The sequence below is a fragment of the Jaculus jaculus genome, chromosome 10 (genome assembly GCF_020740685.1).
Source record: "Jaculus jaculus isolate mJacJac1 chromosome 10, mJacJac1.mat.Y.cur, whole genome shotgun sequence".
Taxonomy (NCBI): domain Eukaryota; kingdom Metazoa; phylum Chordata; class Mammalia; order Rodentia; family Dipodidae; genus Jaculus; species Jaculus jaculus.
The window spans coordinates 96,800,618-96,825,444 of NC_059111.1; the positions used below are offsets into that span (position 1 = coordinate 96,800,618).

The 24,827-nt window shown below is 42.8% G+C and overlaps 1 protein-coding gene across 1 annotated transcript in view; it reads left to right on the forward strand.

Moving 5' to 3' along the window:
- Positions 1-24,827, forward strand: part of Nup205 (nucleoporin 205) — an 82,881-nt gene that overhangs the window by 51,315 nt on the left and 6,739 nt on the right. Inside the window, exons 27-38 of the mRNA XM_045160286.1 lie at positions 568-648; positions 2,268-2,459; positions 2,912-3,176; positions 3,264-3,362; positions 4,775-4,923; positions 7,650-7,841; positions 9,229-9,350; positions 10,519-10,657; positions 14,354-14,480; positions 17,743-17,819; positions 19,905-20,033; positions 20,211-20,337. Coding sequence (XP_045016221.1) covers positions 568-648; positions 2,268-2,459; positions 2,912-3,176; positions 3,264-3,362; positions 4,775-4,923; positions 7,650-7,841; positions 9,229-9,350; positions 10,519-10,657; positions 14,354-14,480; positions 17,743-17,819; positions 19,905-20,033; positions 20,211-20,337 — 1,699 coding nt within the window. The remainder of the gene's footprint in view (positions 1-567; positions 649-2,267; positions 2,460-2,911; positions 3,177-3,263; positions 3,363-4,774; positions 4,924-7,649; positions 7,842-9,228; positions 9,351-10,518; positions 10,658-14,353; positions 14,481-17,742; positions 17,820-19,904; positions 20,034-20,210; positions 20,338-24,827) is intronic.

Below are 24,827 nucleotides of genomic sequence, written 5' to 3' on the forward strand. Positions count from 1 at the left end.
TCCTTTAGTACCACTCTGAAGAGTGAGGCACAGTGTTTTATTTATTTATTTATTTTTTAAATTTGTTTATTTTAATTTTTATTTATTTGAGAGTGACAGACAAAGAGAGAAAGAGGCAGATAGAGAGCGAGTGGGCACGTCAGGGCCTCCAGCCACTGCAAACGAACTCCATATGCATGCACCCCCTTATGCATCTGGCTAACGTGGGTCCTGGGGAAGGGAGCCTCAAACCAGGGTCCTTAGGCTTCACAGGCAAGTGCTTAACCACTAAGCCATCTCTCTAGCCCTTATTTATTTATTTATTTTTTGAGGTAGGGTCTCACTCTAGCTTAAGCTGACCTGGAATTCACTGTGTAGTGTCAGGGTAGCCTCAAAATCATGGCAATCCTCTGCCTCCCAAGTGCTGGGATGAAAGGCGTGTGGATAATTGGACTGTGCCATTGTTAGATTATATAGGGAGGTACTTGTACCTTTCCCTCCTGAGGATGGTTTATAGTAATTGCTAAGTGTTACTGTTCTACCAGTGTGTAAAATGATATTGTTTTTCTTTTTTCCTCCTGATTACAGCTTCTTCATAGGGTTTTGGTGGCAGAAGTCAATGCTCTTCAGGGAATGGCGGCCATAGGACAGAGGCCTCTTCTCATGGAGGTAAGCTCTATTGAGGACTTGTTCGATTTACCCTTTTAGTTTCTTAATTACATAAAGTGCTGGTTAAAAGACAAAACAGTAATTGGATATGTAGTTTTATTAATTAACTAGTAATAAAATTAACCTTTCATGGAATTTTTCATTGGTGATTTTATAATTTTTGCAAGCTGAAATTTAATGTCTCACATGCTAAAATAGTCTTTTCTTTTTTCTTCTTATTTTATTTGAGAGAGAGAGAAAGGGAGAGAGAGAAACAGATAGACAGAGACAGAGAAAGAATATGGGCGTGCCAGGGCCTCCAGCCACTGCAGACGAACTTCAGATGCATGCACCACCTTGTACATCTGGCCTACGTGGGTTCTTTGACTTGGCAGGCAAGCACCTTAACTGCTAAGCTATCTCTCCAGTCCAATAGTTCTGTTACATTAGTCATGAATGTAGATTTCTTGCTTTCTATCAGTGAAAGATGAGGAAAGTATTTGTCATTACAAGTAGGGAGTTATGGATAAGAGGAAGCTTATACATGGCAACATGTCAGGCCAAGTAAGAAGCAAAATATTTCAAGGAAACATGCCATTAAACTAGGGTGTTTGTTATTCATGATGTTCTAGAGTAAATACAGATACCCCGACTTTCTTTGATAGTTGCAAAGAGCAAGAAGACTGTTAAAGAATTAATTTCTATACTACTCTGTTGTGTTATGTTAACACACACCTACATATACACACAGCTTTATACATTGATTTTTTTTCTTTTTCATTTTTATTTATTTATTTGAGAGAGAGATTCAGAAATAGGCCGGTAGAGAGAGAGAGAGACAGTGGGTGCACCAGTGCCTCCAACCACTGCAAATGAACTCCAGAGGCATGTGCCCCCTTGTATTTCTGGCTTACGTGGGTCCTGGGGAGTCGAACCTGGGTCTTTTGGCTTTTCAGGCAAGTGCCTTAACCACTAAGCTATCTCTCTAGCTCTTGATTTTCTTTCTTAAATATTTTTATTTATTTATTTATGAGAGAGAAAGACACAGAGAGAAAGAAAGAATGGGCATGCCAGGGCCTCTAGCCACTGCATACAAACTCCAGCCACATGTGCCCCCTTGTGCATTTAGCTTACCTGTGTCCTGGGGAATCAAACCCTAGTCCTTATGCGTTGCAGGCAAATGCCGTAACCACTAAGCAATTTCCCCAGTTCCCTGATTTTCTGTTTTTAATAATATGTATTTATTTATTTGGAAGCAGTGAGATAGAGGAGAGAGAGAGAGAGAGAGGGAGGGACAAAGAGAATGAATAGGTGCATCAGGGCCTCAGGCACTGCAAATGAACTCCAGATGCATGCAACACTGTGCTTCTAGCTTTACATGGGTACTGGGGAATCAATCCAGGGTTGTTAGGCTTTGCAAGCAAGCGCCTTAACCGCTGAGCCATCTGTCCAGCCCTTGCATTTATTTTCATGCTCATGTTTACCACATAACCTGAAAGGTTTCTGCTTTCTGGCGTACATGTGGTAGATGTCTAAGTAAATGTTTTCTGAAGTAGTGACAGAGTTAAGAATAGAGACCTATTGATAACAGATTTTACTTGCCGGAATGTGTTAACCTCTTTCTATTTTGATGGTGTTAGGAAATCAGCACTATTCTTCAGTATGTGGTAGGAAGAAACAAATTGCTCCAGTGCCTTCATGCAAAGCGGCACGCTCTGGAGTCGTGGAGGCAGCTGGTGGAGATTATATTGACAGCTTGTCCGCAGGACCTCATTCAGGCAGAAGATCGACAGCTGATCATTCGTGATATTTTACAAGATGTGCATGACAAGGTGATTTGCTTCCTAAATTACTTGATATTACTGCGCATGTGTATGGGTGTGTATATATTAACGTGTGTGTGTGTGTATCATCACCCAAACATTCCACTGTAATTTTTGCCCCATTTTCAGATTAGAAATAAAAGAGTTGTATAATACCAGTATGGAGACTTTCCTGCAGAAAGGGTTGTTCTGTATAGCAGGAGCTGTTGGCTAGGGTGTGTGTTTCAGAAATAATCCAGGGGGCTTTGAAAATATGCACAGGAGATCCCATGTCAGCCCTGTGGAATGAAATAGCTGCGAAGCATGGAATTCTGATAAGAATTAGTTAAGTATGTCAGTTCAGCCTTTTCTTCTTGAGTGCTTCTTACGCTGCACTCTTGTAGTGATGGGAGGCTAAGTGTACCGAGTACTTGTTAGCGGTTGTTGCCAAGAGCTGCAGCCTCACTTTGGTTTGCCTTCAGATCCTGGATGACGAGGCAGCACAGGAGCTGATGCCCGTGGTCGCAGGCGCCGTGTTCACCCTGACCGCTCACCTCAGCCAGGCGGTGCGCACCGAGCAGACGCAGCCGCTGGCCGCAGGAGGCAGAGAGCCCCGCTACGCCTTTGCGCTGGACGGCTGTCTGACCCCGCCGCCCGCCGAGGGCCCGCCCGTGGGCTTCGCGTGCATTGGAGACTCTTCTCTTCACATCATCCTGAAGAAACTGTTAGACTTCACTTTGAAGACAGGTCCTTCCATCGGATTTCTAAACAGATTTCAACTTTGTATTTGTTTCGACTTGTTTTCTCTTGACTACAAATCTGTGGTCTCCCTAGGTGGTGGATTCCAGCGCGTGAGGACTCACCTGTACGGCTCTCTGCTCTACTACCTCCAGATCGCCCAGAGACCCGACGAGCCTGACACGTTGGAAGCAGGTCGGGTTGCACTGACTCCTACTCTTTCCCCTTTGCGGAGATGGCTGCACTAAGCATGAGCCGCTTCCCCGCAGGGCTAGACACGCCGTCTTGACGTAGTCGTTCACGCACTCCAGCACTGAGGGCGCGCGTCCAGTGCGGAGCGCTGTCAGGAAAGAGCCCCTCGCCTGATGTTAGCTTTGTCAACCTTGATTCAGTCCCATTGAGCAGCGTGCTGTCGGTAGGAGCGTGCAGCGTCTTTGTATTCTACAGTACACATCCACCTGATTCTTTAAAAATGGCAGTTACTCCCTAGTAAGGATGTAAATTTATTCAAGCATTTTTCTGTCTTCATAAGCATATGGTTTCTGATATTTTACTGTCACAAAAAGGTCGCATCACATATTTTCATATGCCTGTGCTTCCGAAGACAGAAGCTTTATGGTAGAATTTCCTTGCGAAAAGTATACATGGTTTTAGTTTAATAAATAGCCTTAAATGGCCATCTAAATATAGCTTGACCTGTGTGTAAGTGCTTATCAGTACTATACACATGTCTGTTTATCCTAGCATAAAGTGTGCCTGAGATACATTTGAAGTGGAATTTCTTCACTACAGAGTGGATATATTTAAAATCATGAACTGAACTTGGTGGTGCTTGCCTGTAATCTTAGCACTAGAGGTGTGAGGCATGAGTAATCATAAAATCACTTTCAAATACAAACTACTACTTTGCCAGGTATATTGATGAAACTTCCAAGGTTCACCTGAATCTTAAACAAAATCTATGATCACACTACTAATTTTCATTGTACATTTAAGTTGCCTTTAAATGGATGTGCTTTTCATTTTAGATTTTATTTTGACCAAAACTATTTGCTTTTTTTTTTTTTTTTTGAGAGAGAGAATGGGTGTGCCAGGGCCTCCAGCTGCTGAAAACGAACTCCAGAGGCATGCATCACTTTGTGCATCTGGCTTCTGGGTCCTGGGGAATTGAACCTGAGTCCTTTTGCTTTGCAGGCAAGCACCTTAACTGCTAAGCCATCTCTCTAGCCCCTTGCTTTTTATAATTAATACGATTTCTGTGAGAGCACTTGGTTCTGAGACTGTTGTTACAAGTGCTTTGAGGGTTTTTTGTTTCTGTGAGGCAGGGCCTTACAGTAGTCCAGGCTAATGTGGAACTTTCTCTGTAGCTTCAGATTGGCCTCGAACACAAGGTCATCCTCCTACCTCAGCCGCCCAGGTGTCGGGGTTGAAGGTGTGAGTCACCACGCCTGGCTCTGTGTTCTTGAAGTTGACTTTCCTGGGCTCACTCATCAGTGTCCTTTCATGCATGTGGTGATGGAAGGATTTTTTTTTTTTTTTTTTAGCTATAATTACTTAGTTGCTAAAGTGATTTTAATTGGAACTTTTCTGTTTTAACACCTTTTTAGCTAAGAAAAGTATGTGGGAAAGGCTGACAGCCCCTGAAGATGTGTTTAGTAAATTACAGCGAGAAAACATAGCCATCATTGAGAGTTACGGGGCTGCCCTTATGGAAGTGGTCTGTCGAGATGCTTGTGATGGACATGAGATTGGACGGGTAAAGTAGCCCTTATTTGTTGTTGTTGCTGACCGTATGAAGGTATAAACCAAATCAGCTCTTAAAATCTGGACTATGTGTCTAGAATTTCTTTCTTCTTTTCTCTTCCTCTCCCTCCTCTCTTCTCCTCTTCTCCCTTTCCCTTTCCTTCTTTCTTGCTGGTTTTTCAAGTTAGAGCCTTATTCTAGCCTAAGGGTGACCTCAAATTCACAGCGATCCTCCTCCTTCTGCCTTCTGAATGTGTGTGCCACCACGCCCAGCTCTAGAATTATTTTCTCCCTCCCTCCCTCTCTCTTTCTTTCTCTTCTTCTTTTGTTTATTTATTTATTTGAGAGAGAGAGAGAGGGAATGGGCGTTCCAGGGCCTCCAGCCACTGCAAGTGAACTCCAGATGCACGTGCCACCTTGTTCATATGTCTTATGTGGGTCCTAGAGAATGGAGCCTCCAACCCAGGTCCTTAGGCTTCATAGGCAAGTGCTTAACTGCTAAGCCTTCTCTCCCTCTCCCTTTTTAAAAAATATATTTTAGTTATTTGAGAGAGAGGGGGAGGGACAGAAGAGAGAATGGGCATATCAGGGCCTCCAGCCAGTGCAAATGAACTCCAGATGCATGCACTGCCATGTGCATCTTGCTTATGTTGGTCCTGGAGAATCGATCCGGGTTCTTTTGGCTTTGTAGGCAAATGCCTTAACCGCTATTGCAGTCAGGTTCACATTGCTGTTAGAAATCACTCAACCAAGAGCAGCTTGTGGGAAAAAGAGGTTTATTTTGGCTTATAGGCTTGAGGGGAAGCTCCACGATGGCAAGGGAAAACAATGGCATGAACAGAGGGTGGACAACAGGAACAGGAGAGTGTGCCAAACACTGGCATGAGGAAACTATAACTCCCATAAGCCTGTCCCCAACAATACAGTGCCTCCTGGAGACGTTAATTCCCAAATCTCTATCAGCTGGGAACCTAGCCATTCAGAACACCTAAGTTTATGGCAGACACCTGAATCAAACCACTACAACTGCTAAGCCATCTCCCCAGCCTAGAATTATTTTCTACAATATTTTATAGTGAATTTGCATATCTACCATAATTTGGGACTTTTTGTTTGTGTTTGGTGTAATTGTTTAGAATCTTAGTTTAGAATTTCTCCTTGGAATTATCTTTGCAATTTTGAAGTTTGTGGATAGACTAACACTGGTACAAACAACAGAAATTCTCTTTAAGAAATATCCTTGGTTAGTAAACTGTTGGATAAACTGCTTTCTTTTTTTTTTTTCCTTCAAGGTAGGCTGTCACTATAACCCAGGCTGACCTGGTACTTATTCCTTAGTCCTGGGCTGGCCTGAAATTTATGGTGATCCTCCTACTTCTGCCTCCCAAGTGCTGGGATTAAAGGCATGTTCTACCATGCCTGGCCTTAAATTACTATTTTTATTGAATATATCTTTTTGTGTTTAGCTGCTTTCTGGAGGAGAACTTGCATTTATAGTTCATTCATAGTGCATGCTGCTGCTGATGCAGTGAGAAAGTTACTTTATCCTAGTGGAAAATGGTGCATCATTTAAATTGTGTCTTTCAAGGTCTAGGAAACAGAGTTTTAAAAAATAGGATAAAATATGAACTATATAGAAATCTCTCAATCATGTTAAAAGTTTTATAGTATTTTTATGTATAGAAAAAGCCCTGAGAAGGCTGGAGAGATGACTTAGTGGTTAAGGTGCTTGCCTGCAGAGCCTGACAGCCTAGGGTCAGTTCCCTAGTACCCATGTAAACCAGATTCACAAGGTAGCATAAGCATCTGGTACTCATTTGCAGCGGCTGTAGGATTTGGTGCACCTATACTCTCTCTGTCTGCCTCTTCCTCTTTATCTCTCCCCCCTCCAAATAAATTAAAAAAATTTTTTTTAAAGAAAAAGCCCTGAGAGAAAATCAACGAAAATGGAATAACTGTTTATCAGATTGTATATTTATACTTTTCTAGGTTTTGTATGAAGATCATGTAAATTTTTAGATTTAGAAATAATAGCTATTAAAAAAAAACAACTATTTTTTCTGTAACAAAAAATGCCTGAATACAACTAACATCCAAACGCTATTGTTTTAGTGTGTTTTGTTTTGGGAATAAAACTACTCTAAAATCTTTTTTTTTTTTAAATTTATTTATTTGAGAGTGACAGACACACAGAGAAAGACAGATAGAGGGAGAGAGAGAGAATGGGCGCTCCAAGGCTTCCAGCCTCTGCAAACGAACTCCAGACGCGTGCGCCCCCTTGTGCATCTGGCTAACGTGGGACCTGGGGAACCGAGCCTCGAACCAGGGTCCTTAGGCTTCACAGACAAGCGCTTAACCGCTAAGCCATCTCTCCAGCCCTAAAATCTTTTCTTTTAGTCAGGCGTGGTGACTCATACCTTTAATCCCAGCACTTGGGCGACAGAGGTAGGAGGATTGCTGTGAGTTTGAGGCCACCTAGAGACTATGTAGTGAATTCCAGGTCAGCTGGGGCTAGAGTGAAACCCTCTTGAAAATCCAACAAAATAAAAAATAAAAAAATTCCTCTATTAATAAATTGAGATTCTGGACATTTTTATATTTAAAAAAAGGTATGACATTTTATGGCAAACAGCCACCTATTCCTTTGAGGAGAGTTCTAAGTATCCCCAGGTCAAGGCAATGACTGGTGTTGATTTTGGTAGCCACCCACATGTGGACTTTGCTTCGCCTCCTCTGCAGATGCTGGCCCTGGCTCTCCTTGATCGGATCATCTCTGTGGATAAGCAGCATCAGTGGCTTGTGTATCTTTCTAACAGTGGCTACTTGAAGGTCCTTGTGGACAGTTTGGTGGAAGATGATCGCACTTTGCAAGGCTTACTTACACCACAACCACCCCTTTTAAAAGCCCTTTATACCTACGAATCCAAAATGGTAAGGCTTCATGGGCATTGCACGTCAGATCAGCAGATCATTCTGTCCCTTTTGGACAAGTAGGTAATATTAAAGAAATGAATGCATTATATGCTTAGGAGAGAAGCTGTGTTCATGACTGTGCCACTAGTGCACATTTAATTCTTTGACATGGGCTGGAGAGATGGCTTAGCACTTGAGGCTCTTGCCTACAAAGCCAAAGGACCTAGGTTTGATTCCCTAAGACCCACATAAAACAGATACGCAATGTGGTATGTGCATCTGGAATTTGTTTACAGCAGCTGGAAGCCATGTTGTACCCATTCTCCCTTCCTCCCTCTCTCTCAAAGAAATACATGATTCTTTAATATTTTATACAAGTATACCAAGTATTTCTAAATATTTTATTTATTTCTCAGAGAAAGAGGCAGACAGAAAATGGGCACACCAGGGCCTCTAGACACTACAAATGGGCTCTAGATGCATGTACCACCTTGTGCATCTGGCTTTTATGGGTCCTGAGGAATCGAACCTGGGTTCTTTGGCTTTGTAGGAAGGCACCTTAACCACTAAGCCATCTATCTCTCCAGCCCATACCAAGTATTTTAAACGTATTCACTCACTACCTTTTTTTTATGTGTTCCCAGTGCATTTTTTAAATAGTTCTGTTATGTGAGCTGTTATCATTTCTGGGGAGTTTAAAATTTGGGGATCTGTGCTAGAAATGTCTTCTGAGAATGTAGAGAGGGGCTGAAATGGACCTGGAAGGGGTGGGTGAGAGAGTGCTGCTCACTCACTGGGGTTGCTGTGGTGGGGATAGGACACCCAGGGGTCTATGAGGAGAGAGCAACACCATTCCTGGTATTAGCTGTTAAAAAACCTAGTGTGCTGTTTGTAATGTAAGCACAGGATTTTAAATACAGTACCTACTTGATCATTTCCTTCCCTTGACATCTGCTTTAATTTCTCCTTATTAAATGACTCATGCTGTGTGTCATGATACTGAATGCACTGAAGTCTTAGATTCTTCATGAACTCCTTTTTGTGCCTTTGTCCATTTATTCAACACGTATTTACTAAGTACCTACTGTATATCAGGCATGGTTCTCGGTTAGGAACCAGAGAGAGAGCTGTGAGGAAAATGGACAAACTTGCCTGCCCTCCAAAGGCTACACACATAATGGTGACCAAGTACATTCTAATTCATACGAGGTACAACGTGCAGGCACTTGTACCACTGAGTCCTCATTCACCTTATGAGAAAGGAGGCATAATGTGCCCTTGCAACGGGCTCAGAACTTCTCCATTGGTGACTGGAGAGGAAGAATGTCCCATGGAAATGTTTCATTTTTCTACGAGACCCTTGGACATGATTTCAGCACATCAGTTTTCTTCTGTGTCATTGCAGGCGTTTCTCACAAGAGTGGCTAAGATCCAGCAGGGTGCATTCGAGCTGCTAAGGTCTGGGGTGATCGTAAGACTAGCGCAGTGTCAAGTCTATGACAGGCGCCCCGAAACGGATCCTCACAGGTGAGCGTCTGCAGGTGCTAGTATGGTTAAGTGCCTAGTAAAGGGTGATTAAATGAGAAACAAAACCCCAAACATAAGTTTCCCACTGGCTCATAATTTTGTTTTTGTCGGGGTATCACATGTTCCTGCCATACTCACAAGTGGAAGTTATTGAGAGTAAAAGGGGGGGGGCAATTCCTTCCATTCAGAGCAGTGATTTGAGAGGGGAGTGGGCAGGAGCTCACTTGCTAGCCTCAAGGTTTTTCCTTTTCTTTTTTTCTTTCTTTCTTTCTTTTTTCCTGGTTTTTCGACATAGGCTCTCGCTCTAGCCCAAGCTGGCCTGGAATTCACTATGTAGTCTCACGGTGGCCTTGAACTCATAGTAATCCTCCTACCTCTGCCTCCTGAGTGCTAGGATTAAAGTCATGTGCCACCACGCCCGGCTCAATTCCTTTTTACATTCAGCTTCCAGCCCTCTCAGTGGGTAACTATTTTCTTTTGCCTAAAAGTTAAAATACAGCATTTACAATAAATTATAGCTTATAAATAATTTTAGTTTTGAATGGTCCTAGGACTTACCTTTTGGCCTCATGCATGCTAGACACGTGCTCTGTCACTTAGCTGTGTCCTCAGCTTCCTGAGACATACTCTCTACGGTCAATTTTACAATCTCACTTTATTTTGTTTAATTTTTTTTAAATTTTTTAAATTTTTATTTGCATTTTCCATGATTATAAAAAAAAAATCCCATGGTAATTCCCTCCCTCCCCACCCCCCTATTTTGTTTAATTTTGTATAATAGACAGTGTTGGTTTATTTTGGGCTTGGGTGCAAGAGAAGGAAATTTGCAGAGTAGTTTATGTATTTATTTCTGTGAGTACCTAGTCTCTGGCTCAAGGGAACATTAAAAGAACCATGCTTGGGACGCTTTTCCTTTATGCAGGTTTTCCTTCATAAGATTTTCTAAAATTCAAAAACTCCATTCTGTTCTCATGAGCTGTAAGGTTAGGTGAGAGCAGGTTCCTTTAACCGCTGGCTGGGCGTGGCTGTGGGTGCTCACTAGTAGCTTCACTCCTGAATCAGCTGCCTGTGGATTTTTTTTTTTTTGCCATGAAAATGGCAAAGAATTGTTATGAGCATACCTGAATTGGAGTGTCGTTCTCTCATTGTTCTGTTGCAATGAACGCAGCGTGTTTGGCATGAGAGACGCCCCAATGTTCATCCCCACGGCACTGGATCGCTACCGGCAGATTCTCCTTCCAGCCCTCCAGCTGTGCCAGGTCATCCTCACGTCCACCATGGCCCAGCACATGCAGGCAGCCGGGCAGGTAAGACGAATCCCTCCTTCGCCGAGAAGCCACCTGGCGCAGACCCCTCCTCTTCCAGGTGCAGAACCCCTGAGCATAGAAGGCGTCAGAAGTCCGTTCAGTCCCACTGTCACTGTCAGGGTTGGGTATAGAACTTAAGTGCCTTGTATTTGGCTCTGAACTGTGTTGGTCCATTTTTAAACTCATTTGTGAAAGGAACATTGTAGCTACTTTTTAGACTCCAGAGATGGAAAGCAAGAGATCAGACTTTATTCCTGTAGAAAAGAAAGCTGTTTTAGTGATAAAAATCAGCTGGCTCTGAAGATGCAGCCTGATACTGAGAGGAGCGTGTGTATCCTAGGCTTTTAGAACAAACAGGAGGCGTAGTGGTGCACACTTCTAACCCCACAGGCGGGAGGCTGAGGCAGGAGGATCATAAGTTGGTGGTGAGCCTGGCATGGTTGCACATGTCTATAATCCCAGCATTTGGGAGATGGAGACAGAGGAGCAGGAGTCAAGGTCATCTCGGGTTATATACTGGGTTTGAGGCCAGCCTGTACTATATGAAACCTTGTCTCAAAACAAACACCAAAAGAAAATACGAAAGACAGAATGACTTTTATATGTGATTTTTATGCTTTTTTTTTTTTTTTTTTGACTTTTAAAGAAAAGAGGAAAGAAAGTGCAAGGAGGCGTTTGCCATTTGAGGAGCTGGAGGGGGTAAAGAACCCATTAGGAGAGAAGGGCCAGAGGGCCACTTGGCTGGGCCTGCTAAGGCCTAGGCCAAGCCCCTCCTGGCTGGGCCTGAGCCAGCCCAGGCTCAGATGAGGGAAAACCTGCCCCCCAGCTGGAAGTTCCCAAGTGATCAGAGAGTAAGAGCCTGCCCTCCCCTTGCAAAGCTATTTATAACCTTAAAGGTGGTGGGCTGTCTCAGGAAGAGATTAGCTCTGGCACCCAAGTTCCAGGGCTGAACTTGACCAACCACCAAGTTCAGTGCATGGGTTCTGAACTTCCTGTCAAGAATGTTTTCTTTAGGGTTGTAGAAATGGTTCAGTGGTGAAGACGCTGGCCATAAAGCTTTACGACCCTAGTTCCATTCCCTCTCCTTCACTGAGATGAAGGTGGCTTTTACTACCAGTGGGGTGTCTGCATGTGATTTGCTAGAGCCAGTTTTCTACTGGAATTTCTACTAGAGCCTCTTTAAAAAGCAGGGTAACTGGGCTGGAATTATGGCCCAATGGTAGCGTTTCTTTAGCAAGGTGGAGTGCGGGCTTTGGTCTCTAGCACCACACAACCGACCAGACAGACAGCAACAGCGAAAACCCCACTGCAGGTCCAAAAGTTCCAGCTGAGGCTGGAAGTCTATTAGAAATCACTCCGGGGCTGGAGAGATGGCTTAGCGGTTAAGCGCTTGCCTGTGAAACCTAAGGACCCCGGTTCGAGGCTCGATTCCCCAGGTCCCACGTTAGCCAGATACACAAGGGGGCGCACGCATCTGGAGTTCATTTGCAGAGGCTGGAAGCCCTGGCGCGCCCATTCTCTCTCTCTCCCTCTATCTGTCCTTCTCTCTGTATCTGTTGCTCTCAAATAAATAAATAAATTAAAAAAAAAAAAATCACTCCGGCACAGTTCCTCAGTGATTTCTAGGCTCACCTTGTTTGGGCTTACAGTCTACTGCATATGTTCCATGAAAGTGCTTGTCCCTGTGTCACACAAGTCAGACTTTCTAGAGCAACTTCCTGAATTCAGTGATCGTTTGATACCCATTCATTAGAAATTCTTTAATTCTACTCAAACAAATATAAAGAAGCAAAATAGGTCTTTTGTCCATTCAGATCAAAGTTAACGTTAACTTTTCTGTAGTGCACTTTTGTACATCAACATTTTTTTTTTTAAACTGTGACATATGTTTAATTTCTCATAGGGACCTTGAGCTGCATAATCAAATACAATCATAAAACAATGACATTCATAAAGTAAATAAGCCAATGTTAACTGACTTTGCTTCATTTTCACATTTTCAAAATTGTTTGTCAGTACTTCAGGATTTGAGTTTCTATCATACAAGGACAGAATCTCCTATAGCCTCCACCATCTCCAAAGAGCTGTGCTAAGGACCAAGCCCTTACTGTATGGCATTTAGGTAAAATCCAGGACCAGATTATGACAATCAACTGTATACACAGAGATTTTATTGTAAACATTATATATAGACACAGAGAGAGAATTGGCATGCCAAGGTCTACAGCCACTGTAACAGAACTCCAAAGGCATGTGCCACCTTGCATGGATGTGCAACCTTGTGTATGCATCTGGCTCTAGTGGGACCTGGGGAGTCAAACATAGGTACTTGGGCTTTTCAGGCAAGTGCCTGAAGCGTTAAGGCAGCTCTCCAGCCTTCACTGTAGATTTCTTTCAAATCTAAATACATTATCTGAAGCCACTTGCTTCACAAGTTGTCTCATAAATTTTTTTTAAAATTTTTATTAGCATTTTCCATGATTATAAAAAAAAAAAAATCCCATGGTAATCCCCTCCCTCCCCACCCCCACACTTTCCCCTTTGAAATTCCATTCTCCATCATATTACCTCCCCATCACAATCATCCGTAGTGCACTCTTGTACATCAACATTTTTTTAAAATTTTTTATTTATTTATTTGAGAGCGACAGACACAGAGAGAAAGACAGATAGAGGGAGAGAGAGAGAATGGGCGCGCCAGGGCTTCCATCCTCTGCAAACGAACTCTAGACGCGTGCACCCCCTTGTGCATCTGACTAATGTGGAACCTGGGGAACCAAGCCTCGAACCGGGGTCCTTAGGCTTCACAGGCAAGTGCTTAACCGCTAAGCCCTCTCTCCAGCCCACATCAACATTTTTTAAAAAAATATTTTTTATTTATTTATCTGAGAGAGAAGGAGGGAGAGAGAGAGAGAGGGAATAAATGGGTGCACCAGGGCCTCTATCCACTGCAAATGAACTCCGATGGATGCCCCACCATGTGCATGTGGCTTACATGGGTACTGGGGAATTGAACCTGGGTCCTTAGGGTTCATAGGCAAGTGCCTTAACCTCTAAGACATCTCTCCAGCCCTGCATCAAGTTTTTAAAATACTTTTATCTATTTACTTGTAAGGAGAGAAAGAGAAAAACTGAGAATGAGTGGGCACACCAGGACCTCCTGCCACTACAAATCAATTCTAGACACATGGGCCACTTTGTGCATCTAGCTTTATGTGGATACTGGGGAATCAAACCTGGGTTGTTAGGCTTTGCAGGCAAGTACCAAAACTGTTGAGCCATCTCTCCAGCCTCTGTGTATCAATTTTTATTTCATTTTCTTCTTCTTCTTCTTCTTTTTTTTTTTTTTTGGTTTTCTGAGGTAGGATCTCACTCTAGCCCAGGCTGACCTGAAATTCACTATGTAGTTCTCAGGGTGGCCTCGAACTCACAGCGATCCTCCTTACCCTGCCTCCTGAGTGCTGGGATTAAAGATGTGCGCCACCATGCCCAGCTCATGCATCAATTTTTAAACTTTGAAATAGTCTTCAGTTTTCTTGTGACTTTTAATGAATTGTGCTTCTTGTAGAAATGAGCTGTAAGTGCAGAGAGTAGCTGAATTGCTTCACTGTTATTAAAAATGTGACTTGTGCATTTACACTGAGATGCTCTAATCCTTTTCCTTCATTCCTTTGCTGCCCTTCGCGCCCCACTCAGGTGTTGCAGTTTCTCATCTCCCATTCTGACGCCACACAAGCCATTCTGCGCTGTCCGGATGTCAGTGCTGGCTCCTTGCAGGAACTGGCCCTGCTGACGGGAGTTATAAGTAAAGCCGCGCTTCCTGGTGAGTTTGCATTGAATGCAGTGGACACTTTTTTTACAGACTGACAGAAGCTTAATAGGACGAAGTTTTTTGTTTGTTTTTTTGTTTGTTTTTTGAGGTAGGCTCTAACCCAAACTGACCTGGAATTCACTATGTAGTCTCAAGGTGGCCTCAGACTCACAATGATCCACCTACCTCTGCCTCCCTTGTGCTGGAATTAAAGACGTGAGCTACCACACCTGATTAGAAAGAGGTTTTTGTAATTTTATAGTTATGTATTATTTATTTGAAATTGGTAACAGCTGCCTCTATCTAGTAAGTTCATTTTTTGAATTTTTTTTTTTTTTTTTTTTTTTGAGGTAGGGTCTCGCTCTAGCCCAGGCTGACCTGGAATTCACTATGGAGTCTCAGGGTGGCCTCGAAGTCACGGCGATCCTCCTACCTCTGCCTCCCAAGTGCTGGGATTAAAGGCGTGTGCCACCACGCCCGGCTAGTAAGTTTATTTTTTAAAAATTATTTTATTTAGTTATTTGAGAGAGAGAGAGAGAATGGGCATGCCAGGGCCTCCAGCCACTGCAAACGAACTCCAGATGCATGTGCACCCTTGGCCATCTGGCTTATGTGGGTCCTGGAGAGTTGAACCTGGATCCTTTGTCTTTGCAGGCAAACACCTTAGCCACACTAAGCCATCTCTCCAGCCCTAAGTTCATATTTTTTAAAAAAAATTTTGTTTGTTTATTTATTTGTTTGAGAGCGACAGAGGGAGAGAGAGAGAGAGAGAGAGACAGACAGACAGACAGATAGAGAGAGAATGGGCATGACAGGGCCTCCAGCCACTGCAAACGAACTCCAGACACGTGCACCCCCATGTGCATCTGGCTAACGTGGGTCCTGGGAAATCGAGCCTCAAACTGGGGTCCTTAGGCTTCCCAGGCAAGCGCTTAACTGCTAAGCCATCTCTCCAGACCCTAAGTTCATATTTTTAAGAATCATGTGCTCATGGGGGCTGGGGAGATGACTTATTTGGTAACGTGCTGGCCACACAAGTGTAAGGACCTGAATTCAGATCGATGAGCTTTAGGTTCCCTGTGGGTCCCTGGCTCGAAAAGTAAGGTGAAAAGCAATTGAGGAAGACACCTGTATACATACATGTGTACCCGTACATGTGCTACTGCACATATGAGTATAAATACATGAGCGCACACCGTACACATGTACAAAAACTGTGTGCTCATTATAAAGAATCAAAAAAGAGGTAACTTTAGAAAGGAGATAATTTAGCCGGGTGTGGTGGTGCACGCCTTTAATCCCAGCACTCAGGAGGCAGAGGTGGGAGGATTGCCATGAGTTCGAGGCCACCCTGAGACTCCATAGTGAATTCCAGGTCAGCCTGGGCTAGAGTGAGACCCTACCTCAAAAAACCAAAAAAAAAAAGGAGGTAATTAACAAATCTTTAGAATCTCATTACCTTGAAGTTACCAAATGTTAACATTGGTGAATACATTTTTAAACGTTGTACAATGTATATGTACTTATGAGAGAGAGATGAAAGAAAGAAACATAAGCAGAAGTGATTTATGAGAACAGGGTTACCTTTTGCATGCTGTTTTATAAAAAATATTTAGCCAGATGGTGCACGCCTTTAATCCCAGCACTCGGGAGGCAGAGGTAGGAGGATCGCCATGAGTTCAAGGCCACCTGAGACTCTGAGACTACAGAGTGAATTCCAGCTCAGCCTGGGCTAGAGTGAGACCCTATCTCAAAAAAACTTAAGTACTTAATATTGCATGAATTTCACAGGTTGAAAGCTTATTGAAGAAAAATGGAAGGAATTGCTGAGTTTTGGACAAATATTTACTACAAGAGTACAGAGGAATATTACCTCTTGAAAGGTCACTATGATTAAGCAAAAATATGAAACATTAACATTTTTTGGGTCACTTTCATCCCCAATAGAATTTTACATGTCAATTTTAGGATGATTTAGCTTGCAGATGTGAGTATGATGAAGCACGGAGTTCTCTTATAGTTCCTATTCCATCATTAAACTGTTTATTATTACTTTTTACTTTTTTTTTTTTTTCCATTTTCTCAGGGTAAGGGTTCACTCTAGTCCAAGTGGACCTGGAACTCACTCTAGTCCCAGGCTGGCCTTGTGTGTGTGTTCTGTTTTAAATGTGTGCTACTACACCCTGCCCTTTTTTTAAATGGTTAATTCTTTTTTGTTATTTATTTATTAATTATTATTATTATTATTTTGGTTTTTCAAGGTAGGGTCTCACTCTAGCCCAGGCTGACCTGGAATTCACTATGTAGTCTCAGGGTGGCCTCGAACTCACAGCGATCCTCCTATCTCTGCCTCCTGAGTGCTGGGATTAAAGGCGAGTGCCACCATGCCCAGCTCCATTTTTATTTTTATTTTTATTTTCTTTGAGGTAGGGTCTCCTCACTCTAGCCCAGGCTGACCTGGCACTCACTTTGTAGTTTCCAGTCTTCTACCTGCATTTTTATTTTGCTCTGGAGAAGTCTGATGCCATGAATCCTTTACTGTTTCCACCATCTCTAATATTTTTCTTCTCTGAGGATGCCTCAGTGCCGATCCAGGCTGACCAAACTGTCTGTCAAGGTCCTTGGAGCCTGTGCTCCTTCTGAGGGGCCCTGGGGTGCTTCCTACCCAGTCTGTGTGTTTCCTGCTTAGTCATCTCCTACAGTGATGCCAGGGAACGTTGTCCTTTTTATCTCAAGCCCCATAGTGCCATGCAGTAAGTCATTAAATATCTCCATATCTTAATTAAATACAATATACTTCTTACAAATGGTGAGAGCTCTATGAGAATTAGTTGGTTTATCTCTCCTCCATACTGCTTCTGAGGGGTAGAGAAATCATGTTGTATCTTCCCGCAGAACTAACTGTTCCTTTCCTTCTCTCCCTCCCCTCTCCTTCCCTCCTCTTCCTTCTTCCTTCCCTCTTCAGTATGTATGACATAAACTGGTCTCTTTCTTTTATGAAGTCCTTTCATTTTGTAAGTCTAAACTCTTACTAGGAAGTACTTACTGCTAGGTTTAGAAAGTTTTAATTTTTATGGCTATAAGTGAAAGTTGAATTTCTTTCGTAAAAACTTTTTTATGCTTTTGGCTTTTATTGACTCATTTCTAAAACTTTGATGGCAAGAGTGAACTCATGCAGATAAAAAAGTATTAAAATATCAGAACTTCTCATCCTAGTTTTTAATGTCTTCATTTTAGTATAAACCCACATTTTAAAGTTTTCCAAATTTTGTAGGTATATTAAGTGAACTTGATGTTGATGTAAATGACGGATCTCTAATGGAGCTGCAGGGACATATTGGGAGATTCCAGGTAACTGACTAAGATTTCTTTAAATAGCAGTTTTAAGATATGTTAAAAAATATAACATAGGCTGGAGAGGGGACTTAGCAGTTAAGGTGTTTGCAAAGCCAAAAGACCCTGGTTTGATTCCCTAGGACTCATGTAAGCCAGATGTACAAGGGAGTTCATTTGCAGAGGCTGGAGGCCGTGGTGCACCCATTGTCTCTCTCTCTCTCTCTCTCTCTCTGTCTCTCTCTCTCTACCTGCCTATTTCTGCATCTCTCTCTCAAATAAATAAATAAATAAAACATTAAAAAAAAGAAAAATATATATAACAATCCTCAGAACTATCCTTTCCATTCTGCCCTTAGATTGCTGTGTCCTCTTCTAACCCCTTCTCTTTGATGGCTCCAAGTAACATGCTTTTATTGCTACTACTGGTTTTCTCATTTAAGGAATCAAATTTTAAGTTTCCCTTGTATATGAAAATTTGGATTTTTTTTTTAGTCATTTTCTTCTACCACAATTATATGTTTCTAATACTTTCCCTTGAAATTCAATTTTGGTTATTATTAATGTTTAATGTACGTTATTATGACTTTGTAACTGTTATTAATAAATAAGCCATGAGTGTATAGTTACTTTTGAGACAAAATAAAATTTCTGTGTATCACTGGCTAGACTGAATTCACTATGTAGATCAGGCTGGCCTTGAACATGCCTCTAACTCCCAAGTTCTGGAACAATAGGTATACACAGCCTTGCCTAGCTACTGTTTCTTTTTTGGTTTTTAGAGGTAAGTTCTCACTCTAGTCCAGGCTGACCTGGTATTCACTATGTAGTCTCAGGGTGGCCTCGAACTCTCAGCGATCCTCCTACCTCTGTCTCCCAAGTGCTGGAATTAAAGGCGTGTGCCACCACACCTGGCTACTGTTTCTTTATATGCTCCATTTTGATTTCCCTGGAGTTGATAATTGTTTTTTCTTCTTGTTCTCCTTTTTTAAAATTACTATTTTTTAAATTTTTATTTATTTGCTTATATATTTGACAGGGAGAGGGGGAGAGAGAGAGAGGCAAATAGAGAGAATGGGTGTGCCAGAGCCTCCAGTCACTGCATACAAACTCCAGACACATGTCCCATCTTGTGCCATCTGGCTTATTTGGGTCCTAGGGTATTGAACCTAGGGCCTTTGGCTTTGCAGGCAAACACCTTAATTGCTAAGCCATCTCTCCAGCCCTAAATTATTTTTGAGAGAAAGAGCCAAAGGAAAAGGAGAGAGAGAGAGAGAGAGAGAGAGGGAGAGAGGGAGGGAGAGAGGGAGAGAGGGAGAATGGGTGCGCCAGGGCCCTTTAGCTCCTCCAGATGTGTGTGCCCCCTTATGCGCATGTGCGATATTGCACACTTGTGTCACTGCGCATCTGACTATGTAGGACCTGGAGATTCGAACATGGGTTCTTAGGTTTCACAGGCAAGTGCCTTAACTGCTAAGCCATCTCTCCAGCCCTAAAAAAATATTTTATTCATTTGTTTACAAAGAAATGAAGACACAGAGAGAGAGAGGGAGGGAGGGAGGGAGGGAGGGAGGAGGGAGGGAGGGAGGGGAAGGAAATGTGCCTGGTCCTCTGGTCCCTACAAATTTCAGATGCATGTGCCATTTTGTGCACCTGGCTTACATAGGTTCTTATAGTCTCAGGCTAGCCTCAGACTCACTAAAGTTCTCCTACCTCTGGCTCCCAAATGCTGGGGAGACACAGCCTGTGTCCTGGCTGGCAAAGGGTTGTGTTGTGTTTTGAGCCATCTGTTGTTGCCCTCTCGTGCTTCCTGTTTGCTTCGGAACTACCAGTGAATTATTAAATAATTGCTCATTGACATAAAATCCTTTGACAAACATTTACGTTATAGTGGGGATTCATTATTGAAAAAAATGGATTCACATTTTTTTGCCAAAAAAAAAAAAAAAAAAAAAAAAGCAAGAAAGAACTTTAACAACTTCCCTGAGTTGGCTCAGTGTGAAATAAATAGCAGATGTCTGTGAGAGCACTCCCTGCCGAGTTGTCCTTTCTCTTTGCAATGCCTTCAGCTGGATACCAACACAATATCCTCTTCTTTCTTAGCGCCAGTGCTTAGGACTGCTCAGTCGGTTTGGTGGCTCTGACAGACTGCGCCAGTTTAAATTTCAAGATGATAATGTGGAAGGAGATAGGGTGAACAAGAAAGATGAAGTTGAGCTGGCCATGCAACAGGTATGTCGGACGCTTGTGTGACTGTGCTGTGAGGTTTCTGTAAACTTTGGTAAAAATAACGGTTGTCTGTTTTCACAAACTGATTTGTGGTTATGTTCTTCCAGTCCAGCTTTCTTTGCCATCAGGACATTTCGGGGGCTAATGTCTTTATTCCTGCTGCTGTTCTTTGCACTGCAGATTTGTGCCAACGTGATGGAATACTGCCAGTCCCTCATACTGCAGAGCTCTCCCACCCTCCAGCATGCTGTGTGTCTCTTCACCCCGAGCCTCTCAGAGACCGTCAACAGAGACGGGCCACGGCAAGGTGAGCCCAGACTCCGGTGTCTTCAGCTGTGTCCCGGCAGCCAAGCTGCCTCTGATGCCCCAGCTCAGCTCCTGTGCTCCAGTGGGATGCAGTTTGTTCTTTATGAATTATTAATGGGGACGTTTTAAAACAAGGAACGGCCAGGGAAATGGCTTGGTGGCTAAAGGCACTTGCTTGCAAAGTATGCAGGTTTGGGTTCTATTCCCCAGCACCCATGTAAAGCCAGATACAAAAAGTCCTGCATTCCTCTGGTGATTCTTTGCAGGGGCAAAAGACTCTGGTAGCCTATATATAACTACACATGTGCAAATTAAAAAAAAAATATTTTAAAAGTTATTTGCAGGCAAAGAGAAGAGAGACAGATGGAGAGAATGGGTGTGCCAGGGCCTCTAGCCACTGCAAACAGACTCCAGATGCATGGTCTGCACTGTGCATTGGCTTGACATGGGTACTGGGAAATTGACCTTGGGTCCTTAGGCTCTGAAGGCAAGCTTCTTAACCACTGAGCCATCATTCCAGTCCCAAATAACAAAAAGTTAAATGGCTTTAAAATTTTTATTTTAAAATATTTGTCTTTATTTGAGAGAGAAATAGGCAAGGAGGAAGGGAGGGAGGGAGGGAGGGAGGAAGAGAGAGAGAGAGAGAGAGAGAGAGAGAGGGAGGGAGGGAAGGAGGGAGGGAGAGAGAGAGGGAGAATGGGTATGCCAGGGCCTCCAGCTGCTGCAAACAAACTCCAGATGCATGTGCCCCCTGTACATTTGGCTTATGTGGGTCCTGGGGAATCGAACCTGGGTCCTTTGGTAGGCAAGTACCATAACCACTAAGCCATTTTTCCAGTCCTAAATGGCTTTAAAAAAATTATTTGAGAGAGAGAAAGATGGGGACAGGGGGAAGAATGGTTGCGCCAAGGCCTCCAGCCACTCCAAATGAACTCCAGAGGCATGCACCATTTTGTGCACCTGGCTTTATGTGGGTGAATTTACTGGGGAATTGAACTTGGGTCCTTAGGCTTTGCAGCCAAGCAGCTGAACTGCTGGGCCATCTCTCCAGTCCTTAGATGACCTTTTTTAATGCGGGGAGGAACACGGGGAGACAGAGAGAATTGGTGCCTCAGGGCCTCTAGCTACTGCAGTTGAACTCCAGATGTGTGTGACACCTTGTCCACATGCGTCACCTTGTGTGTCAGGCTTACATGGGTTCTGGAGAGTCAACCTGGGTCCTTAGGCTTTGCAGGCAAGTGCCTTAACTGCTAAGCCATCTCTCCAGCCCTTTAAATGACTTTTTAAAGAAAATGTGGAGCTGGGTGTAGTGGCACACGCCTTTAATCCCAGCACGTAGGAGGCAGAGGTAGGATCACCTGTGAGTTCGAGGCCACCCTGAGACTACATAGTGAATTCCAGGTCAGCCTGGGCTACAGTGAAACCCTACCTCGGAAAAAAAAATAAAAAGAAAAGAAAATGTGGGTGTTACTATTGTCAGATGTATGCATAAGGCTTAATAGCTCAAGAGAACATGGAAAGTCAGGATTTTGAGGCTCAGTCTAAAGGAGCCATATGGGTACGTATAATTTTAAACAATACTAGAGATCCCAAGGGAAGTATGTAGGATTGGAAAGGATGCTATATAAAGTATGAATTGGTGAATTGGGTCATACTCAATGCAGTGTCTAAAATGGGTTTTGTATCGTAGCTCCAAATTTCCATCACGTAGCAGAGTAAGACATTAGGTACTTGGTTAATGTGTAGCAAGGAGTCTTGGACAGTGGGGCAGGGAATGGATCGCTTCCGGCTGTTATCCTGTGAGACAATCCTCAGACGAGCCTGTTAATATCGTGGGCTCATGGAAATGGAATTGACTGCTGGTTATTTCAAGGAAGCCTTTCGTTGAGATTTTTGAGAATAATTGTGTCACATTTTCATCCTCTTTAGTATCTTCTTTTCCATGAAGGGGGCTTAATCATAAAGTATATGTATTTAGTAGAATGCTATGGTAACAACTATGACTTTGTTTGTAATCGTGTTGTATACATAATCTGCTAGTAACTCTAGCTCTGATTATAAAATGTAGGATTATATTTTGTGGTTTGTAGCATGGCAGGCTAGCAAGCAAGCAAGCACCTTTTCCTTCTGACCCATCTCCCAGCCCCTTGTTTGCCTCTTTTGAGACAGTCTTACCATGTAGCCTAGTCTGGCTTTAAGCTCATGACCCTCACCCTCGGTCTCTCACGAGGGCTGTAGTTACCAGTGTGAGCCACCATGCCTAGCTGACAACTGAGGTTTTACATGCAGTGAAATTCACTCATTTTAGGTATGGAGACTGAATAAATCTTAGTAATATATTCACTGTGTAACCACTGCTACTGTCAAAATCTCGAAACAATTTCATCTTCCCTAAAGGTTCTTATTCTTCTGCCCCCAATCCTAGTACTGTTCTGTTTTCTCTTCTTGTAGTTCCACATCCCCTCTTCCCACCAGGTCTATGCACTTTTCTTTGTATTATTAGTTTTCTGCTGTGGTGTGAGGGAAGGAACAGAATTTTGACAGGTAGGAAATGTGTAATTCTTAGAAATACTCCTTTCATTCATTTATAGTTTTCTTAGGTGAAAGTATGCCTTAAAGACATTTGGGAGGTACCTATAAAAGATCTCTGAATAGCTGGGTGTGATGCTGTAGACCTGTGATCCCAGCACTCCAGAGGCTAAGGCAAGAGGATTGTGCATTTAAGGGCAGCATAGGCTGCATAGCCAGACCTTTCCTCAAAAATCTAAAACTAACCAACCAACCAAATAAACAAAAAGATATACATCTATATACTGTGGGGAAAACGCTTAAATCATTTAAAATTTTATTATTATTTTTATTTATTTATTTCTGTGTGTGAGAGAGACAGAGAGGGAGAGAGAAGAATGGGCATGCCAGGGCCTTCAGCCACTGCAAATGAACTCCAGAAGCATGTGCCACCATGTGCATCTGGCTTATGTGGGTCTTGGAGAATCAAACCTGGCTCATTTGGCTTTGTAAGCAAGTGCCTTAACTACTAAGCCATCTCTCCAGCCCTTTTATTTTATTTTTTAAAATATATATTACTTTTATTATTATTATTATTAATTTTTATTAGCATTTTCCATGATTATAAAAAATATCCCATGTTAATTCCCCCCCCCACTTTCCCCTTTGAAATTCCATTCTCCATCATATTACCTCCCCATCACAATCATTGTACTTACATATATACAATATCAACCTATTAAGTACCCTCCTCCCTCCCTTTCTCTTCCCTTTATATCTCCTTTTTAACTTACTGGCCTCCGCTACTAAGTATTTTCCTTCTCACGCAGAAACCCAGTCATCTGTAGCTAGGATCCACATATGAGAGAGAACATGTGGTACTTGGCTTTCTGGGCCTGGGTTACCTGACTTAGTATAATCCTTTCCAGGTCCATCCATTTTTCTGCAAATTTCATAACTTCATTTTTCTTTACCTCTGAGTAGAACTCCATTGTATAAATGTGCCACATCTTCATTATCCACTCATCAGTTGAGGGACATCTAGGCAGGTTTCATTTCCCAGCTATTATAAATTGAGCAGCAATAAACATGGTTGAGCATGTACTTCTAAGGAAATGAGATGAGTCCTTTGGATATATGCCTAGGAGTGCTATAGCTGGGTCATATGGTAGATCAATCTTTAGCTGTTTTAGGAATGATTTCCACAATGGCTGGACCAGATTGCATTCCCACCAGCAGTGTAGAAGGGTTCCTTTTTTTTCACATCCCCGCCAACATTTATGATCATTTGTTTTCATGATAGTGGCCAATCTGACAGGAGTGAGATGGAATCTCAATGTAGTTTTAATCTGCATGTGAGGACCTGAGTTTGGATCTACAGAACCAGGTGAAAGACAGGCAAGGTGCATGTGACTGTAATCCCAGTGCTTGGTAGACAGTAGCATACCCAATGCCAACCTCTTATCTCCACACACATACTTGCACATATAAGTTTTATTTATTTATTTATTTATTTGACAGAGAAAGAGAGAGAGAGAATGGGCATGCCAGGGCCTCCAGCCACTGCAAACGAACTCCAGATACGTGTACCCGTTGTGAATCTGGCTAACATGGGTCCTGGGGAATCGAGTCTGGGTCCAGACCCTTATTTTTATTTCATTTTTATTTACTTATTAGAGAGAGAATGGGGGGGGGGGGAGAATGGGCACACCAGGGCCTTTAGCCACTGCAAACAAACTCCAGATGCATGTGCCATCATGTGCATCTGGCTTATGTGGGATCTAGAGAATCGAACCTGGATCCTTAGGCTTTGCAGGCAAATGCCTTAACCACTAAGCCATCACCCCAACCCCCTTTCTTATTTTATTTATTTATTTGACAGAGAAAGAGGGAGGGAGGGAGGGAGAGAGAAGCACATATAAGTTTAAAAAAAAAAAAACCCAAAATAACCAACTTATATAACGAGAATCACTGGGCTGGGTA